The 24,624-nt window shown below is 56.7% G+C and overlaps 1 protein-coding gene across 1 annotated transcript in view; it reads left to right on the top strand.

Moving 5' to 3' along the window:
* The window catches only part of LOC127040439 (signal transducer and activator of transcription 5B), a 39,775-nt gene that overhangs the window by 3,115 nt on the left and 12,036 nt on the right, over positions 1 to 24,624 (top strand). The window contains exons 2-5 of the mRNA XM_050934585.1: positions 22,392 to 22,529; positions 23,388 to 23,544; positions 24,017 to 24,106; positions 24,391 to 24,565. Coding sequence (XP_050790542.1) covers positions 22,402 to 22,529; positions 23,388 to 23,544; positions 24,017 to 24,106; positions 24,391 to 24,565 — 550 coding nt within the window. The 5' untranslated portion in view covers positions 22,392 to 22,401. The remainder of the gene's footprint in view (positions 1 to 22,391; positions 22,530 to 23,387; positions 23,545 to 24,016; positions 24,107 to 24,390; positions 24,566 to 24,624) is intronic.

Here is a 24,624-nt window from a genome sequence, read left to right as displayed (position 1 = left end):
TCTGATCTGACCAGGTTTCTAGATAGCTTCTCTCCCCAAGCAGTTGGGGGATCCCGTGGGGTGAGGTCGAAGTCTCCTGCAGTGCACTCAGGGCCCAGAAGAGCAGCCAACGTCAAAAAATCCCAGTGGAGCTGGGCTCTGCCCATTTGTATGAGGCCTTTCTCCAGGTCTCTTGATTCATTTCACTGGGCTGCTCGGTTGCTTCTCCGGAGCTTGGCACTGGCATGCCAGAGCCTGGCTTGCCCACGCCGCTGCTCAGTGCCAGAGCTCAGCTAGCCCGTGCAGCTGCACAGAGTGTAGTGCCCGGTGCTGGAGAACGGAGGCTATTGCTGTCCCAAGGCCCTGGGAGTCAGGTACCTTTCTCCTAACTGGATACACACCGACCACAAATCTGCATTCGAGAGAAGCCTTATTGGTCTGTGTTTCTCCTTCGGGAGTCTCTCTGAAAAGCCCAGCTGCTTTGCTCGTTGGCTGGAAAGGCAGAGCTGCTGTGGCCATGCCAGTGGAGGAGAGCCCAAAAGCCCTAGTTAGGGACCCACAAAGGTTCAGAGAGCAGCATGTGGGCTGGTTCACCCCCCTAGCAGGCTGATCAGCACCGTAGCAGCTGTCGCTCTTCCGAGGGCATGGAACACAGGATAGGTTCACTCCTGACCTTCAGAGTGGGGAAGGGGGCTGCCCTGCCCAGCAACTGGCTGACTGCAGCAAAAAATATTAATGGGCAAACTTAGGTGCTGATAGTCTGAGCCTCTGCATTGCTTGCCCATCTTGTGTGCCTGTAAGTGTAGCCTTGTGCAGGAGGCGTTCTGGGAAGTGGATCTGCAGCACAGACCTCTTACTTTCTGAATGCCAAGATGGCTTTGATCCTGGCTGTGTGGTCAGTACGTCTGTAACAGACGGCTTGGAAAAAGGGAATCCTGTGTAAGGATAGGCTCTGAATAGAGCATCAGATCTCAGGTGTGGCATTTACTGAAAGGATGGGTGCGGAACAGTAACTAACGTCTTAGGGACGGCAGGGCCGAGCTGGCCTGGGAGTCAGGAGGGCTGGGTTGATTACTGGCCCGTTGTGCGATGCTGGGGGAGTCTCTGCACCCCCGTTAACCCATCGGTGGAATCACTAGTCTCTGTGAGGTGCTTGGAGATCCCTGGGTGCAGAGCATGGTCAGGGTTGTGTGGCAGTGTGATCTGGAGAAATGTCGGTGCTGGAGTTATGAGCTGATGGGCTTGTGTTGCTGTGTGCTAGCCAGTGTGAGGCAGATGCACACGTGTGGAAACGTGTTGTGTAGCTGATCTCACTTCTCAGCTCCTCCCTAAAACTATTTGATCTAGGGTTGGCAAGTGATTACAAAAATTAATTGTGCTGTTAAACAATAATAGAATACCATTTATTTAAATATTTTGGATGTTTTCTACATTTTCAAATATATTGATTTCAATTACAACACAGAATACAAAGTGTACAGTGCTCACTTTATATTTATTTTTGATTACAAGTACTTGCACTGTAAAAAAACAGTAGAAATAGCATATTTCAATTCACCTGATACAAGTACTGTAGTGCAATCTCTTTATCATGAAAGTCGAACTTACAAATGTAGAATTATGTACAAAAATAACTGCATTCAAAAATAAAACAGTGTAAAACTTTAGAGCCTACAAGTCCACTCGGTCCTATTTCAGTCAATCAAGTTTGTTTACATTTGCAGGAGATAATACTGCCCCCTTCTTGTTTACAACATCACCTGAAAATGGGAACAGGCATTCACCTGGCTCTGTTGTAACTGACATCTCAAGATATTTACTTGCCAGATGTGCTAAAGATTCATATGTCCCTTCGTGCTTCAACCATCATTCCAGAGGACATGTGTCCATGCCGATGACAGGTTCTGCTCGATAACGATCCAAAACACTGTGGACTGATGCATGTTCATTTTCATCATCTCTGAGTCAGATGCCACCAGCAGAAGGTTGATTTTCTTTTTTGGTGGTTCGGATTCTGTAATTTCCTCATCAGAGTATTGCTCTTTTAAGACTTTTGAAAGCATGCTCCACACCTTGTCCCTCTCAGATTTTGGAAGGCACTTCAGATTCTTAAACCTTGGTCCAGTGCTGTAGCTATTTTTAGAACTCTCACATTGGTACCTTCTTTGTGCTTTGTTAAATCTGCAGTGACAGTGTTCATAAATCAAATAACGTGCTGGGTCATCATCTGATACTGTTTAAAACATGAAATATGGCAGAATATGGGCAAAAAGGGAGCAAGTGACATACAATTCTCCCCCAAGGAATTCAGTCACAAATGTAAGTAATGCACTAGTTCATTTAATAAGCTTCATCAGCATGGAAGCATGTCCTTTGGAATGGTGGCCAATGCATGAAGGGGAATATGAATGTTTAGCATATCTGGCACATAAATACCTTGCAATGCCAGCTACAAAAGTGCCATGTGAATGCCTGTTCTCACTTTCTGGTAACATTGTAAATGAAGCAGGCAGCATTATCTCCCGTAAATGTAAACAAACTTGTTTGTTTTAGCAATTGGCTGAACAAGAAGTAGGGCTGAGTGGACTTGTAGGCTCTGAAGTTTTTTTTTGAGTGCAGGTATGTAACAAAAAATCTACATTTGTAAATTGCACTTTCACGAAAAAGAGATTACACTACAGTACTTGTCTGAGGTGAATTGAAAAATACTGTTTCTTTTATTTATTATTTTCACAGTGCAAATATTTGTAATAGAAAGTGAACAGTGTACACTTTGTATTCTGTGTTGTAATAGAAATAAATATATTAAAAAATTTAGAAAAACATTCAAAATACTTAACAAATTTCAATTGGTATTCTGTTGTTTAACAGTGTGATTAATCATTATTAATTATTTTAATCACAGTTAATTTTTTTGAGTTAATCATGTGAGTTAACTGTGGTTAATTGACAGCCCTCATTTGATCTCTAACTTCATAAGGCCCCTAATGGAACGGGGCTGCAGTGTCCACGAGACGTATTAGCCTAGGCTTCCAGGAGCGGATTTCCTTTGGCAAAAGTCACTTAGGCTGTGTCTAGACACCCAGCTTCCACTGATTTAACTGAAATGGATTACAGCCTGTTTTAGTGAGATGGGTGCAACACCCTAATTCTGGCTCTGACTCTCATTAATTCAGCTTAAGAAAGCATCTGCTTAAGCTAACTCAGTGTCAGGCACGCTGAAATCAATGTACAAGTGTTCATAAAAGGGGGTTGGTCACACCAGTTTCCACACTGATTCAGTTAAATAGTGCAACAGGACAAGGGTTTCATCTTTATCCCATCACAAGTAGAAACTTTGCTTTAAAATGTGTCTTTACGAATTGTGTTTCCTAGAGGGTGAAGGAAAATTACAGTTTGTTCTCTGACAGAGGCTGGAGCATTGTGAAAAGATGAGAAATCTCTCCTGAGACGGAGCACTGTTTGCTTTTAGTGAGGCTAATATTGGTAAGGCTCTAGCATCACTCGGCCTTATCAATCCTGATCTGTTTCACAGCAGCAGCCAGAGGCCCGCTGTCTGGTTGCTGCACAAACAGGCTGTAAGGAGCTGGCACTTCTCAAGGGGGGTTTGGTCACAACAGACATTTTAAAACCAGTGTTTAATAGTCATTCCTCTGTGTCCCTAAAGCATGAGTAGTGACGGATTGGTGCCTGGATTGAGGGTGTCCGTCCGGCTGGCTGGCTGTGCTGCTCCCGGCTGGCAAGGATGAGCCCTGCCTTGTGTGTGTAAGTTTTTGCAGGTTAAAATGAGTGACTAATAGAACCAGCTGTCATGTAGGCAGGAATCCTGAATACTCCCTGCGCATCTGCTGGTGCCCCTCAATCCTGACCCACAGCCCCCCAATGCTCTTCTAGGCCTGGGTCGCTCCCTTCTTGCTAGCCTGGGCCCGTCGTGGGTCTGTCGATGGACCTCGGTCCTGTCCCCCCCTCACCCTCCTCAGCTGGCTCTCGAGTGGGCTTCCAGTCATGGCTGTTCCTGGATGTGGACAGTCCCTGAAATACTTCAGTTGTGCTTTCCTGCTCCCACGGTGAGCCCTTGTTTTCCCCTTCAGGCCAGGACTCCAGAAGGGAAGAGAGAGGGCGCTTGCTGTATAGCCCAGCTCCCTGCCAATCAGTGTGAATGCAGGTCCTGGCCGCTCACCCCATTTCCCGTGGCAGAGGTGTGGACTGGTTGTGAAAGGTGAAGGCAACCCTTGCTGGCTCCTTCCTCGTCTGTGACACCAGGATTCCCTGGCCTTGTGAAGGCTGGGAGTGCCTGTGACCCTGCTGCAGTGTTCCCAGGGACCAGGGGGCGCGTGCTGCTGCTGGCGAGATGAGCTGGCATTTGCTATCAGTGTCCCCAGCCCCATTGCTGTGTCCTGCGGTTACACTCCATGCTGCGGCTCTCAAACGCTCCTTAGCCAAGCCGAGGCACTGAGAATCTCTCAACTCCCGTTGGTGCCCCTGGGCATCGAGGGCGCTCGGCACCTCCCCAGATCCAGCCTCGAGTGACTCCATGTCCCTTGTGTGGGTCACAAGAAGGACAAGGATTTTGGGAGCCTGACCCTGTTGTGCCTCCTCCCTGTGGGAATAGAATGGGCTGCTGACCCTTGCCACAGCAGCGTGGACCGTCACCCAGCCTGTGCCAGCAGCCGTGGCGTTGTTTGGAGAGAGGGAGGCGGTGAGATGAATGTACAAGAGGGAGGGTGGGGGAGAAGTCGGTGGACGGTGTTTCCACGTGCGTTGGACCTAAAGGAAGGAGTTTGTAAATGTTAAGATACAGCCCCCACCCTGCCTGGATGGTGTGGATTGCAGCTTCTGAGCATAGTCTCTGAGGCCCCTGCATAGTGCCAGGGTGGCACCAGCAGGGCATTGGCGAGGAGGTGAACATGCCAGCTGCTGTGATCAGCAGCCTGGGATGTCAGAGTCCATCCTGCTCAAGGCGAGGGAGGCTGGCCAAGATACAGGGTCCTGCTGCTGCCCCTGAAAATGGCGCAAGGAGCTGACTTGAACAACTCAGCCGGAGAACGGCACCAGCTTTTTTCCCACCTTGTTCTAGGCAACCTCAGCCAGCCAGGCTCCAGGCTGGCCTGTGGCTCAGACTCGTGACTTAACCTGTTGTGACGAACTGGGAAAGTTCTTAATGTTTTCTCTGAATACTGTGTTGGTGCCTCAGTGTCCCCATGGCAGTTCTTAAGTATCTGGCAGAGCAAAGGCCCAGTGCACCTAAATGCCTGATGCTCTGTCTCCTAGCAACTGATGGCCTGGGCCCCTCCTCTGCAAAGGTGCCAGCTGAAGGTGTTGGAGACAAAGGGATCAGGTGACCTCCTGGCCTGGGAAAGGAGCTGAGCAGAGAGGAGGGGCTGGGGGGGGTTGTTAGTCTGGAGCTGGCTGGGGTCAAGGGTGGAGGGCAGACCTGGGGGTCTGGCTCGCTGCCCCCCAGAATGGACCCAGCCGAGGGGTCCGGTTCGCTGTATCTACAAGCTCTGTTTTAGACCCTGTTCCTGTCATCGAATAAACCTCTGTTTTACTGGCTGGCTGAGAGTCATGTCTGACTGCAAAGTGGGGGTGCAGAACCCGGTGGCTTCCCCAGGACCCCGCTGGGGCGGGCTCACTGTGGGAAGCGCACGGAGGGGCAGAGGATGCTGAATGCTCCAAGGAGAGACCCAGGAGGTGAAGCTGTGTGAGCTTCTTGCCCTGAACAAGTCTGCTCCAAGGGAGAGGAGGCTCCCCAAAGTCCTGCCTGGCTTGGTGGGGAGCAGTTCCAGAGCATCGCCCGGTGACTCCGTGACACCTGTGTCCAAGCCACTGGCGCCAGCCACAAGGGACCACGTTCCCAGAACCCCCTCACTCCCCATGAGTATGCACAGAAAATGGCCTGAGATGCTGAAAGCTACTGGGGCCCCCCTAGGGCCGTCTGGGCCTAGTTTGGCAGCTAATTGGATTTGTCTATTGTATGTGCTTGCCTGAGCCTAACAGATCCAATGAAATTGTGTCTCCAGGCCCATTCCCCGCTCAGTCATGCGTAATCCTTCACTCCCTTTGCCCAGCCCAGCGCGCCCATGCCCATGCTGTGGCTGGAGACAACTTAGCAGCCCTGCCTAGGCACCAGCTCATGGCTGGCCTGCCAGAGGATGTTAAAGGGCTGGCAGCCAGTTTGCTCTGGCAGGGCCTTGCCCAGCTCTGGCAGGGCACAGGCTACCAAGCCCTGACCTCCCCTAGAAATGAATCAGACGTGGTGTCATGGAGTGGGGGCAGTCAGGGCCCTGCACCCCTCTTCCTGTGATTCACCGGGACTCTCAGCCAGCCAGTAACACAGCAGGTTTATTAGACGACAGGGACACAGTCCCAAGCAGGGCTTGTAGGTACAACCAGGGCTCCTCAGTCAAGTCCTTCTGGCGGGGGTTAGGGAGCTTAGATCTCAGCTTTGGGGTTTCCTGTGTTTCACCACCCAGCCCAGAACTGAAAGCAAAGCCCCCTCTAGCCATCTCTTTCCTGCTTCCCCCAGCTCCTCCCCTGCTTTTGTCCAGTTTCCCAGGCAAAGGTGTCACCTGGCACCTCCCCACTCCTGGCTTAGGTTACAAGCTCAGGTAACTCTCCAGTAAAATCATCCCCTGCTCTCCCATCCCCAATGCAGACAGCCCCAGTAAAACTAGCCGACATTCCCAGGTCAATCCTCCCCACTCCTTACTGCGTCACACGTGGCAAAGGCAGAGTTGAGCTGGGAGTCTCTGTGGAGCGTGGGATGCTCAGCAGAGCTCGCTCTCTGCTGGATTCCCTGTCCTGGCTGTGCCTGTCCAGGGTAGAGTCCTGACCCCTTTTGGGGGATTGACTGGGGCAACGGAAGGATTAGCTGGAAGTGGCCAGAAGGTATCTCTGGAGCCATGGATGCTTTCCTTCACCGTCCAGGCCTGGCATTGTGAGCCACATCCTTCTGGCTGTGCGCAAGGTTGGGGTTCCCCTTCGGGGAGCCCTCTGGTCAGCACCGCATGCTGTGTCCACCGGAGGTTCGTGCTACTCTGATGCTGGCAGCAGGCTGGGAGTCTGTCCCCGGAGTGGCTCTGGGGCGCATCCGGCAGGAGTGGCAGTCAGCGTGTTTTGTACAACAGGGTTGGGCTTTGCAATGGGGCCCTGCCGAGCCTCTGTCTGTATCTGGGAGGGATTTGTTCAGCCAGCGATTGCATTATGTAGATTGAGGGCAGGCCTGTTCCAGATTGAGATCTCAATGACATGGCTCATCGTGTAGGGAAAATACCTTGTTTGATCCAGTGTGTCAGGTTAGGAACTCAGCTGTCCAGCAGCCTTGGCCTCTGCCATCCCTCCCGCACCCCTTTGAAATGCACCACAGCACGTCTGCAGCGCAGCCCTTGCCCTGCGCTCCCTGCCCACTCGGGAAAGGTGGGTAGAGCTAATCCCATAGCCCATGAGCCAGCAAAGGTGGGGAGACAGCTGCAGAGCGCCCAGACCCTGGCCACTGTAAACACTTGAAATAATCTCTTGTTTCTAAATGTGTCGTTTTATCTACACTCTTCTGTGCTGGGATGGGCAGCAGCCCTGCTCTGGAGTCTGCTCCTCTATTTCGGTAGGGCTGATGGTGGCGGGGTGGGGCTCCGGATTACGGCTTGTTAAGCCCTGTTTGTTTTAGCAGGAGGGCACAGCGTGCAGCGAGGGTCCAGCATGGGGCTCTAGGAATAGAATTTGAAAGGGACTGTGCTTTGGGGAGAAGGCGGGGCCTGCACATTAGGTCACGAGCTTTCCATGCTGACTGCACAGCTGAATCCTCCACCAAGCCAAGGATGTGTTATCCTAGCTGTGCTAGTCATTCTAAATGGGCCTGGGCGAAGCCTGGATGAGCGCAGACCTGCCAGGGAACCCACTGGATCTGCAGCCCGAAGCGCAGACCTGCCTGGGGTGCTGCGGAACCCACTGGATCTGCAGCCTCGGAGCGCAGACCTGCCTGGGGTGCTGGGGAACCCACTGGATCTGCAGCCCCGGAGCGCAGACCTGCCTGGGGTGCTGGGGAACCCACTGGATCTACAGCTCAAATCACCCAGGGGCTGCCACTTGTAACGACACCCAGGCTTGATCACCTGCAGGCTCAGGTCTGGTATAGACGCTGGAGCCTTTCCTGCAGGCAGAGTTTAGATGTGAGTCGGGGTGGCCCAGCCAGAGCATTGCAGCACAGAACTGGGGGCACCCAGGTGGCGATTCCGCTGCGTGTCCCAGCCAGATGAAGTGGGAAGGAGCAGCTCCCGTGGGAGGCCGGGCAGGGCTGGCTGCACTCAGGCCAGCAGACCCCGGGTTCCTGGGCCCCTTACTGCAGGGGGGACGCTTCGATTTAACCCTTGATTGTCCCAGTGTGCTAGCCGCTGCCTTGCTCTGCTGTAGTGGAGGGAAGAGGGGGAAATAGTGCAGGCCTCAGCCCTTCCCTGGCTGCAAGGAGAGGCACCAGGGCACTGGGCTTGCTGGGCCCCTCGGGAGAAGGGAAGTGGCTGGATGGGATGGAGCTGGCTGAGCCGAGGCGGCACCCGGCTCTGAGTTCCTGCCCTGGGGAGTCCCATCTGGGCAGGGAAAGCCCCTGGACTGTGGCAGGTGGTGGGTCCCTGCTTTGTGCCTCGCTGGCTCCAGCTGGTCAAGCCCCTGTCGCCCCGCCCAGAGCGAGAGGAATTGGGCCGCGTGGCCACAGGGGCTATTATTAAAATGCCACCAAGGCCTGTCTAATCCGTGTCTGGGTTTATCCACGAGGGGGGCGCTGGCGTTAATAGCAGAGATTAGGCTTCGCTGGGCTTGCTAAGCCGTCCAGTCGCGTCCTCCCAGTCAGATTACTGTCTGCAGAGCTGCTCTTGCACGGGGGCTCTAGGCACGGCCATGATAGCTCCTGCCCCCACAGCCGAGCCCCCGGCGGCTGTGCTCCCTTGGAAGGGCTGCGAGTTGTTATCCTCAGCCAGGAATGAGATTCTGCACTGCGTTCCTTCTCCTGGAAAGGCCTAGTGCTGGGGTGATGGGCAGAATCGCTTCTGGGGGGGCCGTTCCTTGGGGCCTGGCCCCCAGTGCCCAAGGGAGCTGAGTGCTGCTGCTGCACTGCTCTTGGCAGGCAGGGAAAGGGCAGGGGGAGCCTGGCTCGTCTGTAGCTGCCCCTGGGTCCCAGCCCCATGGAGCTTTCGGAGCCCAGCGCCGTCGGTTCATTGTGTTCAGAGGGGAATAATCCTGCAGCGCCTCCCGCTGCCAGGCAGTAGCTCTGCGTCTGGTCTGGGGCCTGGGCCTGGCCTTCCTGCATACAGCTGCTGGGCTGGGTGCTTGGCCTGCGGAGAGCCCAGCCTTCCCCCAGCCCCCTCCCCCAAACTGCTGTGCTGAAATGCCTGTGCCAGGGTGTGATGCAGTAGGGACTGTCTGTGTGGGGAGCGGGAGAGCAGGGGAGGACTTTAGGGGATGGACGATGCCAGGGCCTGTAACCTGAGCTAGGTAAGGGAGGGGAAAGGTCAACACCTTTGCCCGGGAAGGGGACAAAGGAAGGGAGTGGCAGGAGTGAAGCAGTTTGAGTTTGGGCTTGAGGCTGTGTGGGCGGAATTCAGGGTATCCTAGCTAGGATCCAAGCACCCTGAAAGCCCAGAAGGACTCGGTGGAGGGGTCCTGACTGTGCCTGCAAGCTCTGCTGTAACCTGTGTTCCTGTTGTCCAATAAACCTTCTGTTTTACTGGCTGGCTAAGAGTCACTGTGGGTCCCAGGAAGAGGGGTGCAGGGCCGGACTCCCCCACACTCCGTGACAACTGGTGGCAGCGGCGGGAGATACTGCACCCCGTGGACGGCGCTTCCTGCAGTAAGTGGCTGGGGAGCAGTAAAACGAAGGGGTGATTAGCCCCTGGGAGTGTGTGCCCAGTGAGAAGGACTTTGCAGTAACAGGGTCCCCCGGGGGATTGCAGCGAGCGGTCCCAGGGGCGGAGGAGTCTGCAGCTCGACCCTGGCAGAGAGGTGGTGACCTCAAGAAGGGCTGGTGCACTAGGGGTCCCCCTGGAAACCGTGGGGAGCGGCGAACACCCCTGCCTGTGAGTGCCCAGCAGGAAGATGTATGCCAAGCGGCGCAAGTGTGACCTGGTGGAACTGTGTAAGCAGAGGGGGCTGCACCCAGGGAGGCTCAGCAAGGACCAGCTGATTGCCCAGCTGGAGCGGGGAGACCGCATGAATGAACGGAGCCCTGTCTCTGAGGGAAGCAGCCGGGCAGATGCAGCGCAGGCACCAGTGTCTGTCCCCGCTGGGAGTGGTCAGGCGGCGGACGAGGGCTTCCCGAGACCCCCCCTTCCTAGGCGTAGAGGAAGGGCAGGGAGGAGCCCAGTGTATACCGAGGGCACCGTGACACCCCCGGCCAGCAGGGGATCCTCCCGGCAACGCTCGGCATCCGTGGAGCGGACGCGGCTGGAATATGAAAGGGAGAAGCTCGAGTTAAAGAGGCAAAAGCTGGAGGAGAAGGTGAAACAGCGTGAACATGAGCGGGAGGAGAAGGAGAAACAGCGTAAACATGAGCGGGAGGAGAAGGAGAAACAGCGTAAACATGAGCTGGACCTGGCCCAGCTGACGAGCAGTGGGGCCCCGGCTGCGGTGAGTGAGGGGGGACCCAAGCCTACAAAGAGCTTTGATAAGCACTTGCTGCCCCGGCGTAAGGAGGGGGAGGACATAGATACCTTCCTGACGGCCTTTGAGAATGCCTGCGAGCTGCACAGGGTTGACCCTGCAGACAGGATCGCAGTTCTCACCCCCTTACTGGACTCCACAGCCGTGGAGGTGTACAGCCGACTGAAAGGGGCGGAGGCAGGGGACTACGAACTGTTCAAACAGGCCCTGCTCCGCGAGTTTGGGCTGACTCCTGAGATGTACCGGAAAAAGTTCCGGAGCCAGCGTAAAACCCGTGAGGTCACATACCTACAACTGGTCAACCGGGCGCAGGGGTATGCCCGCAAGTGGACAGCTGGGGCCCAAACTAAAGAGGACCTGCTTGACCTATTCATACTGGAGCACCTGTACGAGCAGTGCCCGTCCGACTTGAGGCTGTGGTTGATGGACCAGAAGCCGGAGAACCCACAGCACGCTGAGATCAGAGAGGTGCTGCATCTATACCAACAGCTGTTTTCCAACCAGCCTGGACGCACTAATTTGACTGTCCACCGGGTGGAGACCGGGTCACATCCCCCTATAAGATGCTCCCCTTTTCGGGTCACTGGTAAAACTGCCCAGGATCTTGAAAGAGAGGTCAGGGACATGCTGGCTTTGGGGGTGATCCAGCCGTCTTCCAGCCCTTGGGCCTCGCCAGTAGTGCTGGTTCCCAAGAAGGATGGGTCAATCCGGTTCTGTGTGGACTATCGAAAGCTCAATGCCATCACCGTATCTGATGCCTACCCTATGCCCAGGCCTGACGAGCTCCTAGACAAGCTGGGAGGTGCTCGGTACCTCACCACTATGGATCTTACCAAAGGCTACTGGCAAGTGCCGCTGGACGCAGATGCCAGGCTGAAATCGGCCTTTATCACCCCTCTGGGGCTCTATGAGTTTTTGACCCTGCCCTTCGGCCTCAAGGGAGCGCCGGCCACCTTCCAGCGCCTGGTGGATCAGCTACTGAGGGGGATGGAGAGTTTTGCCGTGGCGTATATTGACGACATCTGCGTCTTCAGCCAGACCTGGGAGGACCACGTGTCCCAGGTTAAACAAGTCCTGGACCGACTCCGAAAGGCTGGGTTAACAGTAAAGGCTGAGAAGTGCAAGGTGGGGATGGCTGAAGTATCTTACCTGGGCCATCGGGTGGGGAGCGGCTGCCTGAAGCCGGAACCAGCCAAGGTGGAGGTGATCAGAGACTGGCCTGCTCCCCAAACCAAAAAGCAGGTCCAGGCCTTTATTGGGATGGCGGGGTACTATCGAAGGTTTGTGCCCCACTTCAGTGCCATAGCCGGCCCCATCACTGAACTGTGCAAAAAGGGGAAGCCAGACAAGGTGATCTGGACTGAGCAGTGCCAGGAGGCTTTCCGGGCGCTGAAGGAGGCTCTGGTTAGCGACCCAGTTCTGGCAAACCCAGATTTTGACAAACCCTTTATGGTGTTCACCGATGCCTCAGACACGGGACTGGGGGCGGTGTTAATGCAGGAGGATGAAAAGGGGGAGAGACACCCCATCGTGTACCTGAGTAAGAAGCTGCTACCCCGGGAACAAAGCTACGCGGCCATCGAGAAGGAATGCCTGGCCATGGTGTGGGCCCTTAAGAAGCTAGAGCCATATCTCTTTGGGCGACACTTCACCGTGTACACCGACCACTCTCCCCTGACCTGGCTGCACCAGATGAAAGGAGCCAATGCCAAGCTCCTGAGGTGGAGCCTGCTCCTGCAGGACTATGACATGGACGTGGTCCATGTGAAGGGAAGTGCCAACCTGACAGCGGATGCGTTGTCCCGGAGAGGGGACCCTGAACTTCCCCAGGTCACTGGGCAGAGTGACCCCGCTCAGTTCAGTCTCGAAGGGGGGAGAGATGTGATGCAGTAGGGACTGTCTGTGTGGGGAGCGGGAGAGCAGGGGAGGACTTTAGGGGATGGACGATGCCAGGGCCTGTAACCTGAGCTAGGTAAGGGAGGGGAAAGGTCAACACCTTTCCCCGGGAAGGGGACAAAGGAAGGGAGTGGCAGGAGTGAAGCAGTTTGAGTTTGGGCTTGAGGCTGTGTGGGCGGAATTCAGGGTATCCTAGCTAGGATCCAAGCACCCTGAAAGCCCAGAAGGACTCGGTGGAGGGGTCCTGACTGTGCCTGCAAGCTCTGCTGTAACCTGTGTTCCTGTTGTCCAATAAACCTTCTGTTTTACTGGCTGGCTAAGAGTCACTGTGGGTCCCAGGAAGAGGGGTGCAGGGCCGGACTCCCCCACACTCCGTGACACAGGGTTTGGGGCAGCCCCCTAGGGCACTGCTCAGCGCCACCCAAAGGGGTGAACCCAGTGCCCGCCCGTGTGGGTGTGCAGGCTCCCTGGCAGTGCAGCCAGTGCGGCACCTCTACACTCAGGTGGGGTGTGGGCTGTGCAGGGCGGACTGGCATGGGTGGCCTGGGACTTTGCTGTTCTGTGGACTCCCCCCTCCCCGTGGCTCTGCAAAGCACCAGTGAAAGTGACTCTGCAGAGCGGCTCTCAGCCTGGGACTGAGAATCCTGCTGCCCAAGGACCCTGGCTGCTTGGGCCCGATCCCTGCCTCTCTGGTGTACGTCCAAGTGGGGCAATTCTGGAGAGTGGCGCCAGAGTAAACTCAACAAGGGAGGGAAATCGGGCCCTGGCTGTACAGCACTCGTGTCTGCTCCGGCTCCAGCTAGGCCCTCCTTTCCCATCCCATCTGCAATTCCTAAACACGCCCTGCTCCAGAGTGAGGGCTGGCTGTTCTTTCAGGCACATCTGGCTCCCCATAGGATCTGGCAAGTTCAACTCCATCTCCTGCATTTCCTGTCTCCTGGTAGCCAAGTTTCAGTGCCCCTGAGGTTAGGTCTGGCTTGGGGTCTCTAGCTGCTTAGTGCCAGCGTACCAGCAGGCAGTGTGCGGTGCCTGGGGAGGTGAAGGGGACAGCTCCTGGCTCCGACCTGCAAAGGGGGCTCTGGGTGCTGCAGTGGAGCAGCGATGGAGCCACGCAGCGCCCAGCTCTGGGGGAAAGCTGGTGTGGCCAGCGTGTTGAGCTGCGTGTGTTGTTCCCGTGGGGCCGGAACGATGGTGCATGTGGAGCCTCCTTCCTTGAGCCCAGGTTGCCAAGAGAATTGGTGCAGAGGGCTGGGAAGAGCCGCGGATCCCAGGCACTCCCTGGGTTGGGCTCTGCAGTGTTCACTCTGAAACACTCACTGGTCTTCTCTCTGCGAAAGCGTAACTGCCGTCCACTTGGGGCAGCCTCCCTGGGCTTTGCGGCGAGTTTCTGCAGCTCTGCATTCCACATGCTCTGGGATAACTTCCAAACTCTGAGCCAGCCAGGGAGCAAACAGGCAGAAAAGCTGCGCTGTGAGTGTGTATGTACTGCGACACCTCGGCAGGCTCAGCCTCTGCTGAGTGGGGGTGCTGCCTGCTGGGGAGTGGGCGCCTGGATGGATTGGCAAAGCTTAGGGGTATTTCTGCAGAGAGCTTCGAAAATACACACAGTCACTGTGCTGCAGCAACCGGAGGATGGCCTGGCCTCAGATTAGCATGTTTGAATCCTGCCCTGGGATGAATGCATCCTTTGTCCTTATGCCATGGAAAAGCATGTGCTCTAATGGACTGAGTGCCAGGCTGGGACCCAGGACTCGTGGGTTCTGTTCTCAGCCCTACTAGCAAGCTCCCCATGTGCCCTTGGGCATGTCTCCATCCCTCTCTCTTTGTGCCCCATTTTCCCACATGGAGTAGTTTAGACAGCCTGGTGGTTAAGGCATACGGGGCCACTGTGAACTAGCCACTCGTGGAGCTGCTGGGATGGGCAGTTTGGAGGGAAATGCTGGTGCAGACGAGGCTACAAAGTACCCAGATGCCATCTGCGGGAAATCTCTCATTCGCTTTCATTCAACTTCAGGTTTCGTTTGTGAGGAGGTTACTCAGGGTGGCCAACTCCTGCGATTGTATCACATGTCTTGCAGTACTTGGTGTTTTTCTCAAAGCCCCAGCTGCTGAAGTCACATGATTCCACAAGATTCTTCCCTTTTAGTCCTTTGTTGTGATTGTACCTTTCTAGCCCTAGTGGTTGCAGAGAGAAGCGTGAAAACCCTCGAGTGGGACCCAATGGCAAAGCAAAGGACTATAGCGTTGATTTGTGAATTTTTGAGTTAATCTCAGTATTTTGGCCTGACTCCTGCTTTCCAAGTACATGACACTGGCAAATCTGATCACTGCCTCTTGCATTCCAGAGGGAATGAACAGAACAGGGAATCATCAAGTGATCCATCCCCTGTCGCCCATTCCCAGCTTCTGATGAACAGAGGCCAGGACACCATCCCTGCCCAGCCTGGCCAATAGCCATTGTTAGACCTGTCCTCCAGGAACTTAGCTAGTTCTTTATTGAACCCTGTTATAGTCTTGGCTTTCACAACATCCTCTGACAAGGAGTTCCACAGACTGACTGCGTTGTGTGAAAAAATACTTCCTTTTGTTTGTTTTTAAACCTACTGCCTGTTCATTTCATTGGGTGACCCCTAGTTCTTGTGTTATGAGAAGGACTAAATAACACTTCCTTATTTACTTTCTCCACACTAGTCATGCTGGCCCTGCAGAGGATAAAGAATTGCCCCATCAGAAGCTCTTTGCGAGGATTCACAGCTTATTCTCCTCTTCTTTCTCCTGCCATTTGGATTCTCTCCATGGGCTTTTCTGAGGGCTCGTCTACATGGAGTGTTATTCCGCAAGAGCTTGTCCTGATTAACTCCACTTTAAACTAGTGGATTACGCTAATTTGGAATAACAGCCACCACGCATGGAGCTAATCAGTAACAGCTGAACCACTTTTACTGCACACCGTGCCTGACTCCAGATGGACTTTCATGTGCAGACCAGCCCTGAGTGAGATGTCTGTGTTTGGGCAGTGTCGTTATGTGCCGGCAAAGAATGTAAAGGTCCGGGTTGGTTCAGGGTCTTGCCTCTGAACTTTCAATTCATACGTGGCTCTTCAGAAATTTCAGGCAGGGAGCCAGTCCCCTCTCCGGCGTGTGTCTGCTCCTGTGTGTTTCTGGCCAATACACTATTGGGGAGGACAAGTGTATGTCGAGTGTGAGCTCTGAGATCCAGCCAATCTTTATTCCACTGCTTGGTCCCTGAGTGGCAGGTGGCTGAGTAGGACATGGGGTTACATATCACCAATGTGATTACTGTGTGACTAGATCTGGAGCCTGAACTATTGTGTTTTCATGGCAACTTTCATCCTGAAAGATCCCCAAGCACATCGCAGAGTGTACGGAATGACCAGTCTCCTCTTAGATGCAGCCAGCTCTGGGGCAGAGCCCAGCAGCATTTTAACAGCACAAAGCAAGAGTGTCGAGACCGGAAGCGAGGAGCTTGGGTGCAGTGATAGTGGGAAGCAGAGCATGGATGATGGGAGTTGGAAGGGCACCTGCGTTAACAGTGAAATGTATGGTGAGTGCTCAGAACATGGCTTTGCCACCTCCAGCGTCTCTCCCACTCCACTCCTCTAGGTGCCACCTTTGCACCTCAAGTGACTGAGAGGAGAGCGCCTCCTGCTGGAGCATTCATGTGACAGCACCAGGTTTCTCTTGGGCTCTATCCAGCCACTCTGCTGTGCTGGTGACCCCGCCCAAGTGTCGAGCGCATGGGGGCACGTGCAGAGCTGCTGGCTCTCGACCATTGAGTTTCAAAGGCTTTGCCTGTAGCTGGGCCCTGCACCTTCGCTTTCAAGAGGAAATATTTTATTTCCACAACTGATACTGTCTCTCTTCTGTGAGTGCAGAGCAGGCCTTGACGTTCCCTTCCCTCGCTCGCCTGGCACAGATCGTTCCACTGTGGGCTGTCGGGGAGCACGAGCTGGCCTGCGTGCAGCAGCTAGTTCTTTGTCTCCAGCTGCAGCAAAAGACTGGCAGGGTGAACGCTGTGCTCTTTTGCAAGAGAAGAACAAAAACCTGTTGATGCACCGAACCTTTAGAGCAGCCTGTCTCTCCAACACAGCTGGTGCCAGCTCCGCCTGAAACAAATGCACTGGAAACCACAGGCAGACATGAAGCGACCCAACCACAGTCGGTTCCAAAGCGAAGGGCTTGCAGGCAGCATGGAGAAGAGGCGAGGAGTTCACATCTCCATCTCCCCTGCCTGCAATGTCCCTGGGCCTGGCGGGTTTCGCCGGCTCTTCTGGCGAGCTCCCTAAAGCTCCAGCCTCTGGAATCCTGAGATTGTGTGAGAATCTGTCTGAAGGGAAAGGGAGTTTGTAGCCTGGTGGTTGCAGAGAAAAGCTCAGGACGTGGCGTGTGATGGCTTTATCCACAGAAGGCAAAGAAAGGAACCCAAGATCTGTGTAGAGCCTGCCTCGAGATTTGTGAATGCTTGGGTTGGCCATGCTGCTTAGAGAGCAGTCGCCTGGCCAGTGGGCTCTGGCCTCTCATCCCTCCTCTCCCATGGGCCCTGCCCCTTTATGGGCTGGAGGGGCCCCTGCTGAGCGCCTGAGGCACCGTGGTGAGCCCAGCCTCCCAGAACTTCGCTCCAGCTGCTGCTTCCAAAGCATGCCTAGCCCGTCGGCCCTGGCTGTCCCACTGGGCTGCACAGAGGCTGCTGGGACCGGGCTAGTGGCTGAATGGTACCAAGAAGCGAGTGCACAAATGATATTCAAATGGAGGTGAAGGCGCAGCAGCCAGCGCCTGCTCGCAGGCTCAGCCTGCCAGCTGCTGGGTAAACTCTGAGGCTGCTTCCTTGCCTGACCCTGTGCAAAGAGCAGGGAGCTTGGGGCAGGGAGCCCAGGCACCAGCACTGGCCGTGCAATGGTCACTGAGAAGCAGGAGAGGCCAGGCGTGCCATGCATGGCCTGTGGACAGGGGCGGCTCTAGGCATTTTGCCACCGCAAGCACGGCAGGCAGGCTGCCTTCTGCGGCTTGCCGGCGGAGGGTCCACTGGTCCCGCGGCTTCGGTGGACCTCCCGCAGGCATGCCTGCAGGAGGTCCTCTGAAGCCATGGGACCAGCGGACCCTCCGCAGGCATGCCTGCAGGAGGTCCTCCCAAGCTGCGGGATCAGCGGACCCTCCACAGGCAAGCCACCGAAGGCAGCCTGCCTGCTGCCCTCGCGGTGCCGGCAGAGGGCCCCCCGCGGCTTGCCACCCCAAGCACGTGCTTGGCGTGCTGGGGCCTGGAGCCCCCCCTGCCTGTGAAGCACTGCAAAGTACAGGATGGCCCTGCTGGAAAAGGGACATTTCACATGGCCTGATGGCAGGAAACATGCTTCCAGGGTAGGCGTCACCCATCCCCTCCTTGGAGCTGCTTCCTGAGCACAGCAAAGGGTGCTGCGTGTTCTGTACCTTTCGTGAAATACCTCCCCTTGTCCCGTGCTGTCTCCCTACTCCACCATGGCAGGCTTGGGGCCCTGGTGTTTCAGCTCCTTGGGCAGGTGTGACGAAGTGGGACTGTTCTTAATGTTTCCTCTGAATACTATGTGGGTGCCTCAGTTTCCCCTGTGCATTTCTTAAGTCTCCAGTGTGAATAAATGGCCGACACTCTGTCTCCTGGCAACGAATGGCTGGGGCCCTTCCCCCCTGTAAGGGAATAGCTAAAGGTGAACAAAGAGATCAGGTGACCTCCTGGCCCAGGAAAGAGACAAAGGCCAGAAAGGAGGAGCTGGAGGGGGTCAACTGGGAGCTGGCTGGGGACGAGGAGTGAGGGCAGACGTGGGTGTCTGGCTCATTGCCCCCCAGAATGGACCCGGCTGAGGGGTCCTGTTCTCTGTACCTACAAGCTCTGTTTTAGACCGTGTTCCTGTCAGCTAATTAACTTCTGTTTTTCTGGCTGGCTGAGAGTTACATCTGACTGTGAAGTGGGGGTGCAGGACTCTGTGGCTTCCCCAGGACCCCGCTGGGGTGGACTCGCTGGGGGAAGCGCACGGAGGGGCAGAGGATGCTGAATGCTCCAAGGAGAGACCCAGGAGGTGAAGCCGTGTGAGCTTCTTGCCCTGCAGACAGTCTGCTCCAAGGGAGAGGAGGCTCCCCAAAGTCCTGCCCGGCTTTGTGGGGAGCAGTTCCAGAGCATCGCCCAGTGACTCCGTGACAGCAGGTCTCTCTTTCCTGGCATTGCCAGGTGTCCAGGGCACTTCCGGGCCCTGTAATACCAAGGCAGCAGTGAGTGCTGGGTGATGGTGGAGGTCACAGCTCGTGTAATAGCCCACTGAGTACGTGATCTGTCAGGCCTGAGGTCAGCCTCCTTCCCTTTCTTCTGTGCCCTGCTGAAGAGCAGGAGCAGCCAGGCACGGAGACCCCCAGATGCAAACACCCGCCTGAGGCCTTGCAGTGGGTAGCTGCCCTGTGGGTTTGATGACCTGTCTTCAGCTGAGTGAGACACTTGTGCTGCTGCCGGCCCCACGCGGCCTCGCGCTGGCGCTCCCAGTGAGCGTGGCTGGATCTGCGCACGGCCGCGCGCTCGCTGCAGTGGCGGGGAGGAAGCTGCCAGGAGCCTAGCGCTTGCTGTTTGGTCTGCGAGAGGCAGCTGACATTTTGGAAGGAAATAGCTGCTGTTCGCTCCTTCCTGTAGCAGGGCAGCCTGTGGAGCAGCAGCGCTGGGCTGTCCCTGCGGGCGCAAACCCTTTGCCAAGAGGCAGGATCCCCCTCGGTGCCCAGGGTCGGGGTGCCCAGGTGGCTGGCAAGGCACTGCCAGGGCAGTGCATGGGTCAGGGCAGAGCTAGAGGAATACCTGTTCCTGCCGTGAGTATCCCCTGCACTCGGGGAAGGGACCAGCAGCTTCTGACCTGGCGCCAGCGCCACTGCTCCGTGCTGCAAGGAGTGAGTTTGCTGCTGGCCCCCAGGCTCTCCAGCAAAAGCTTCCTGGGGTATTGGTGAGATGCCAGCATGGGAGGGTTCTGGGTCGTCTGGCACGCAGCTCTGCACAGAACCTTTCCTGCCCCCTCCCCCTATGCTCGCAGCCCCCACTGCTTAGCAGGAGCTCGGGAGTCGCCAAACGTGGTGTGAGGCTCAGAGCTGCCTCGTTGGGGTGTGCGGGGAAGTGCTGTGCCCGGGGGCCTCAGAACAGCTCAGGCTGAGATAGAGTTCGGCTGGGGTGCAAGGGCTCATAGCCCTCCCTGTTCACAACGTTCTTCAATATTTGTTCCCCTCCTAGGTACTTACACCCTTGAGCCATCTTTGTGTTAAGCTAAATAGACTGAGATCTCTGAGTCTGTCAGTGTAAGGCAGGTTTCTAAACCTTTCATCTTTCTCGGGCCTCTTCTCTGACCCTTCTCCAATTTACCAACATCCTGCTGGCACCAGAACCAAGCACAGGATTCCAGCCTGGCCAAACACAGAGGTAAAATAACCTCTCTGCTCCTGCTCAAGATTCCCTGTTTCCACAGCCCGGGATCACATCAGCTTTTTTGGCCTCAGCATCAGGCTGGGCACTCATGTTCAGCTGAGTCCCTGCTTCCCAGGGGAGAGTATGGCCTACCTGGAAATGGGGTGCGGGAGATTGGGGCCAGGGGAGACGGGGCCTGAGGGTTGGGAACTGGGAACCAGGGAAGGAAATAATGGGGTGACTGGTTCAGCAAGGAGTCTGGACTGAGAACTAGTGAGGAGGCAAGGGAGACAGATCTAAGGAACCTGGATATGGGTGGAGAACTGGGACTGGCTGGGCAAAGAGTCTGGGAAGGCACCAATATTGGACAAAGAGATCAGGGATGGGAACCAGTGGGCTTGGGGATCCTGGGGGAAGGCAGGAGGAGGCCAGGGTGGAAGGGGAGAGGCAGACTGGACTCTGAGCTGGCAGGGAGTGGGAGGGAGATGGGGGCTGATGGAGGAGAGCATTGGAAGTGAGTGGAGACGTGGAGAGGAACTCCAGATGGGCGGCTAGGACTGCCTAGGTAAGGAAACTGGGACTGATGAGAAACTGTGGAAACAGGGACTGGTTGGGTGAGGAGAATAGGAGGGGGAGCCAGGGTGTGGAAGAGCCAGGCCTGGGACAGAGCAGAAAAGGCCAAGCGTTGGGGGAAAGGGCAGGTGGGGTGGGACCACGAGAGCACACTCCTGTCCAGAGCCTGGAACCCATGTGGGGCTTCTAGGCGCAGTGTTCCTCTGCTGTCGGGAATGAGGTGAAACCACCGGCTAAGGGCTCATCTGCCTCTAGCTTTGTTCCATGTACAGAATGAGGACCTACTGCTGCTGTTGGTTAACGCTTAGCTCATATGGCCGAGGTCTGTGTGGTGGATGTGAAGGTCCAACCCTGCTGATGACTCCTGGGGATTGATGTGAAGTCACATGATGGAGTTCATATCGGGGGGGTTTGGTGGATTCTTCCCCAGTTCATTTGGTTTCCTTAAAACCTAGGAAATTGCAGAGAGAAAACTGTTTTAAACTAACGTTAGTAAGGGTGCAAAGTCCAACACACAGCAGTTAGGAAGTGCCAAACGAAGGTTGCCCAGGCATTAATTGTGGCACTTCCTAACTTTTCAGTGCTTGATTTGAACCCTGAGTCATGTTCTGTAAGGTTGTTTGTGCTTGTGGTATTTATACCAGCACTCTAGGCTGGCGCTGCTCACCCCAGCCCATAGCGCCTCATTGCATCACCTGTAAAAACTCTCTGATGGACGAGTTGTTTTTCCAAGACCTGTCAAGCTTGACAGGGAAGCTCTTGCTTTTTATAGGTGCTGGCTCGCTGTCTGGCCATTTTATATTTGCCTCCGGGGATTGCATGTGTTGCCGTGTGTGCTCACGCCACGAGCCTAAACCCCCAGAATAAAGTGCAGGGCAGGAGCGTGGCTGCGCGGCACAGGCTCGGCCCGGAATAGAAGCTGGCACCGCTCCCCTAGTGTTTGGAGAGTCTGACTGGCCTGAAATAGCTCCAAGAGTCTGATTTCAGAACCGACTGCACCCGCACTCATTTGATTTCTCCAGAGTGTTTGTGTACAGTTGAGAGCAGGCGTGCGCTGAGCGTGCTCCCGAACCTGGGCCCCCTGGTCTGTGTGCTGCAAGGACCTCGCGGGAGGCACGTAAGACCCCATCCCTGGGCTGGCTGCTGTGCTGTGGCAGATGGGCTGTCCTGGATGAAGGGCCCTGAATGCTTGGTCATTTCACAGTCCCATGGCAGGTTAACAGAACAGGGGCAGTTCTGTAGCAGAGCTGGGCATCTCTGCCCCGAGGAACTGGACTGCATGGGCTGTGCTGGGCGAACCCCCAAGAAACTGTGCCAGGTGCATGTGTGAGATTCCCAAATGGGTGCTGGCCCGTTCCGTCACACCCTCGGCCAGCTCCTCCCATCAGCCGCTCAGGGAAGGTGGTGTGGGGCTGGGGAAGGCAGGCGAGGGGCCGGGGAAGGTGGGTGGGCACTGGGGGGGTCAGAGAGGGAAGCCGGGGAAGGTGGGCAAGGGGCTGGGGAAGATGGCCGGGCGCCAGGGCGGACATTTCCTCTGCACTGGTCAGTTCCCCCTTTCCCCTTTTCACGGTGGGTGACTTTGCTTGGCCGCACCGAGGCTGAGCTCTCTGGGCGCGTGCTAAGGGAGATGGTTGTTGCGTTGCATGCGAATACAAGGGACTGGACATCACTGGAGTCTCCAGGGGCCCTCCCTGGGAGACAGAGGGGGAGTCGGATCCTGGGTCCCCAGAAGCGTTTCCCAGCAGCGCACTGTGATGTCAGAACCAGAAAGTCTCTCTCCAGCATTAGACTAGAGTCTGCCCCGGGCAGCCATTGTCTGACACTGCTCTGGGCTGGGGGCACAGAGGGTCCTTGCTCTGATGGTGTCTCCTTCCCCCCAGGTTCTGAACAATGGCCGTGTGGATCCAGGCCCAGCAGCTGCAGGGGGAGGCCCTGCGCCAGATGCAGGCGCTGTACGGCCAGCACTTCCCCATCGAGGTGCGGCATTACCTGTCGCAGTGGATCGAGAGCCAGGCATGGTAGGTGAGCCCGCCCCGTGGCTGCCGGACACGCTCCAGCCGGTCCTTCGGGCCTTGGCTGCCAGGTGCTCTGACAAACCTGTGTCTAAGGGGCTAGAATTGGGGCTGTGGGCCTGGCCCCACCGACCCGCTGGCTCCCCTCAGTGTGTCTAGGGGGGGATCCCTGCCGAGTGCTACACTCCAGCTGAACAGCCACCTCTCGCCTGTCTCCAGGCAGGGCCGAGGAACGGTGGAGGGGACACGGGACGAGACTCAGAGCTGGAAGGAGGCAGAAGGTTAAGGCTTCGTGGGGTCCCCTGGGCTGTGGGCAGTCCTGGGATCTAACAGCCCCACAGCTAGCGGTTAGAGCTGAGCCTGCAGACTCTTGGGTCCAGCCCTCCTCCTCCCTGTCCTGCCATCTTTCTCTGGGGCCTTGGCCAGTCGCTACTATGCTCTGGGCCTCACTTTCCCCTTACCCACCCCAACGAAAGGCAGGGCCCTCCCTGTCTGCAACCCACACATCTGGCCTGGGGGCATGGCTGCAATGAGGGGCTGGCACTGTGCTGGGTGGCAGGCTAAGGGCCTGGGGGGAAGGTGCAGGGCCGGGGGGCAGCCTCGGGGCTGGGCTTTGCTCCCACTCGCTCTGTGCTTTGTGTGGCGGGTTGGCTGGATCGTCCCAGTTTGCTGAGGGATGAGGCTCCTCCCTAGCCCAGTTCTCCCAGCTGGGCCCCCAGGAACACGTGTCCCGCGAGAGGACGCTGCAGCAGAAGAAGGCGTCGCTGGAGGCCTGTTCCCCCGGCAGATGCAGTCCCTGCACCGAGCTAGGGTGGGCAGGCCGGGCCCCAGCTGAGCCCTCCCCACCATCTCTCTCTGTGCCAGGGACTCCATCGACCTCGATAACCCCCAGGAGAACCTCAAAGCCACCCAGCTGCTGGAGGGGCTGATCCAGGAGCTGCAGAAGAAGGCCGATCACCAAGTGGGCGAGGACGGGTTCTTGCTGAAGATCAAGCTGGGGCATTATGCCACTCAGCTGCAGGTCGGTGCCCGGAGCCGCAATGGGGCAGCCTTTCCCTTCGTGTCCTGCCAGGGGCCGGCCACGCCCACCGGGTGCTCCCCCGTGGGCCGGCCAAGCCGGGCGCATAGCAGGGGGCTGGAACGGCAGCAGAGTGCGTGATGGCAGGTGCCGTCTCTCCCCTCTCCTCACCGCGTGGGACCAGCGCATCCCTGAGCCCCCTCCGCTGCTGCCCTGAGCTCCATCCCGTCATGTCACAGCCCCCCCAGCCGCTTCCGTCCCCCGCCGGCTCCTTGTCCTGCCATGGGCCGTCTGGGTGACCCCCATCCTCATCCACATGCCCTGGGAGCGGGGATGCCAGCAGGGTAGGTTAGGGCAGGAGCAGCCCCCTGTCCAGTGCCCATGGCACCCCCTTTTTCCCCAGCTGAGGGCGGTGAGAGCCCCTGATTAACTCCACTCTGTGCATAGCTCAGGACCTTTGCTACCCCTCCTGCAGAACACGTATGACCGCTGCCCCATGGAGCTGGTGCGCTGCATCCGCCACATCCTGTACCACGAGCAGCGGCTGGTTCGAGAGGCCACTAACGTGAGTAGCCAGGCAGGGGGGCCCTGCCTCGCTCCCCCGTCTCTCTAGGGCCCCGGGGACACTGCCCCAGCCCAGCTCAGCCATGGGCACTGACTCTGCTGGGACCATCCTGGGGCCCCTCACCCCACCCTGTGCCCGTGGCTCCAGCCACTGCCCCACAGCGTGAGCCTCGGCCTCCGTGCTCCGGGGCCCGTTGCTGCCCCCCATGGCAGCCCCTGCAGCCCTGCCTCTCCCTTCCCCAGGCGTGGGGGTCACAGCACTGACCTGATGCCCCCCCTCTGCAGAGCCCCTCCCCAGCCAGCAGCCTGGCTGACGCCATGTCCCAGAAGCACCTGCAGATCAACCAGACCTTTGAGGAGCTGCGTCTCGTCACCCAGGACACGGAGAACGAGCTGAAGAAGCTGCAGCAGACGCAGGAGTATTTCATCATCCAGTACCAGGAGAACATGCGCCTGCAAGGTGGGGGTTTGGGGGCTCTAGACGTGGGGATGGACTGATGGGGGCAGAGACCGTCAGGG

This window comes from Gopherus flavomarginatus, chromosome 25, assembly GCF_025201925.1.
Source record: "Gopherus flavomarginatus isolate rGopFla2 chromosome 25, rGopFla2.mat.asm, whole genome shotgun sequence".
NCBI classification, from domain to species: domain Eukaryota; kingdom Metazoa; phylum Chordata; order Testudines; family Testudinidae; genus Gopherus; species Gopherus flavomarginatus.
The sequence above is the reverse complement of the archived record's forward strand: the minus strand, read 5'-3'. Positions and strand labels throughout refer to the sequence as shown.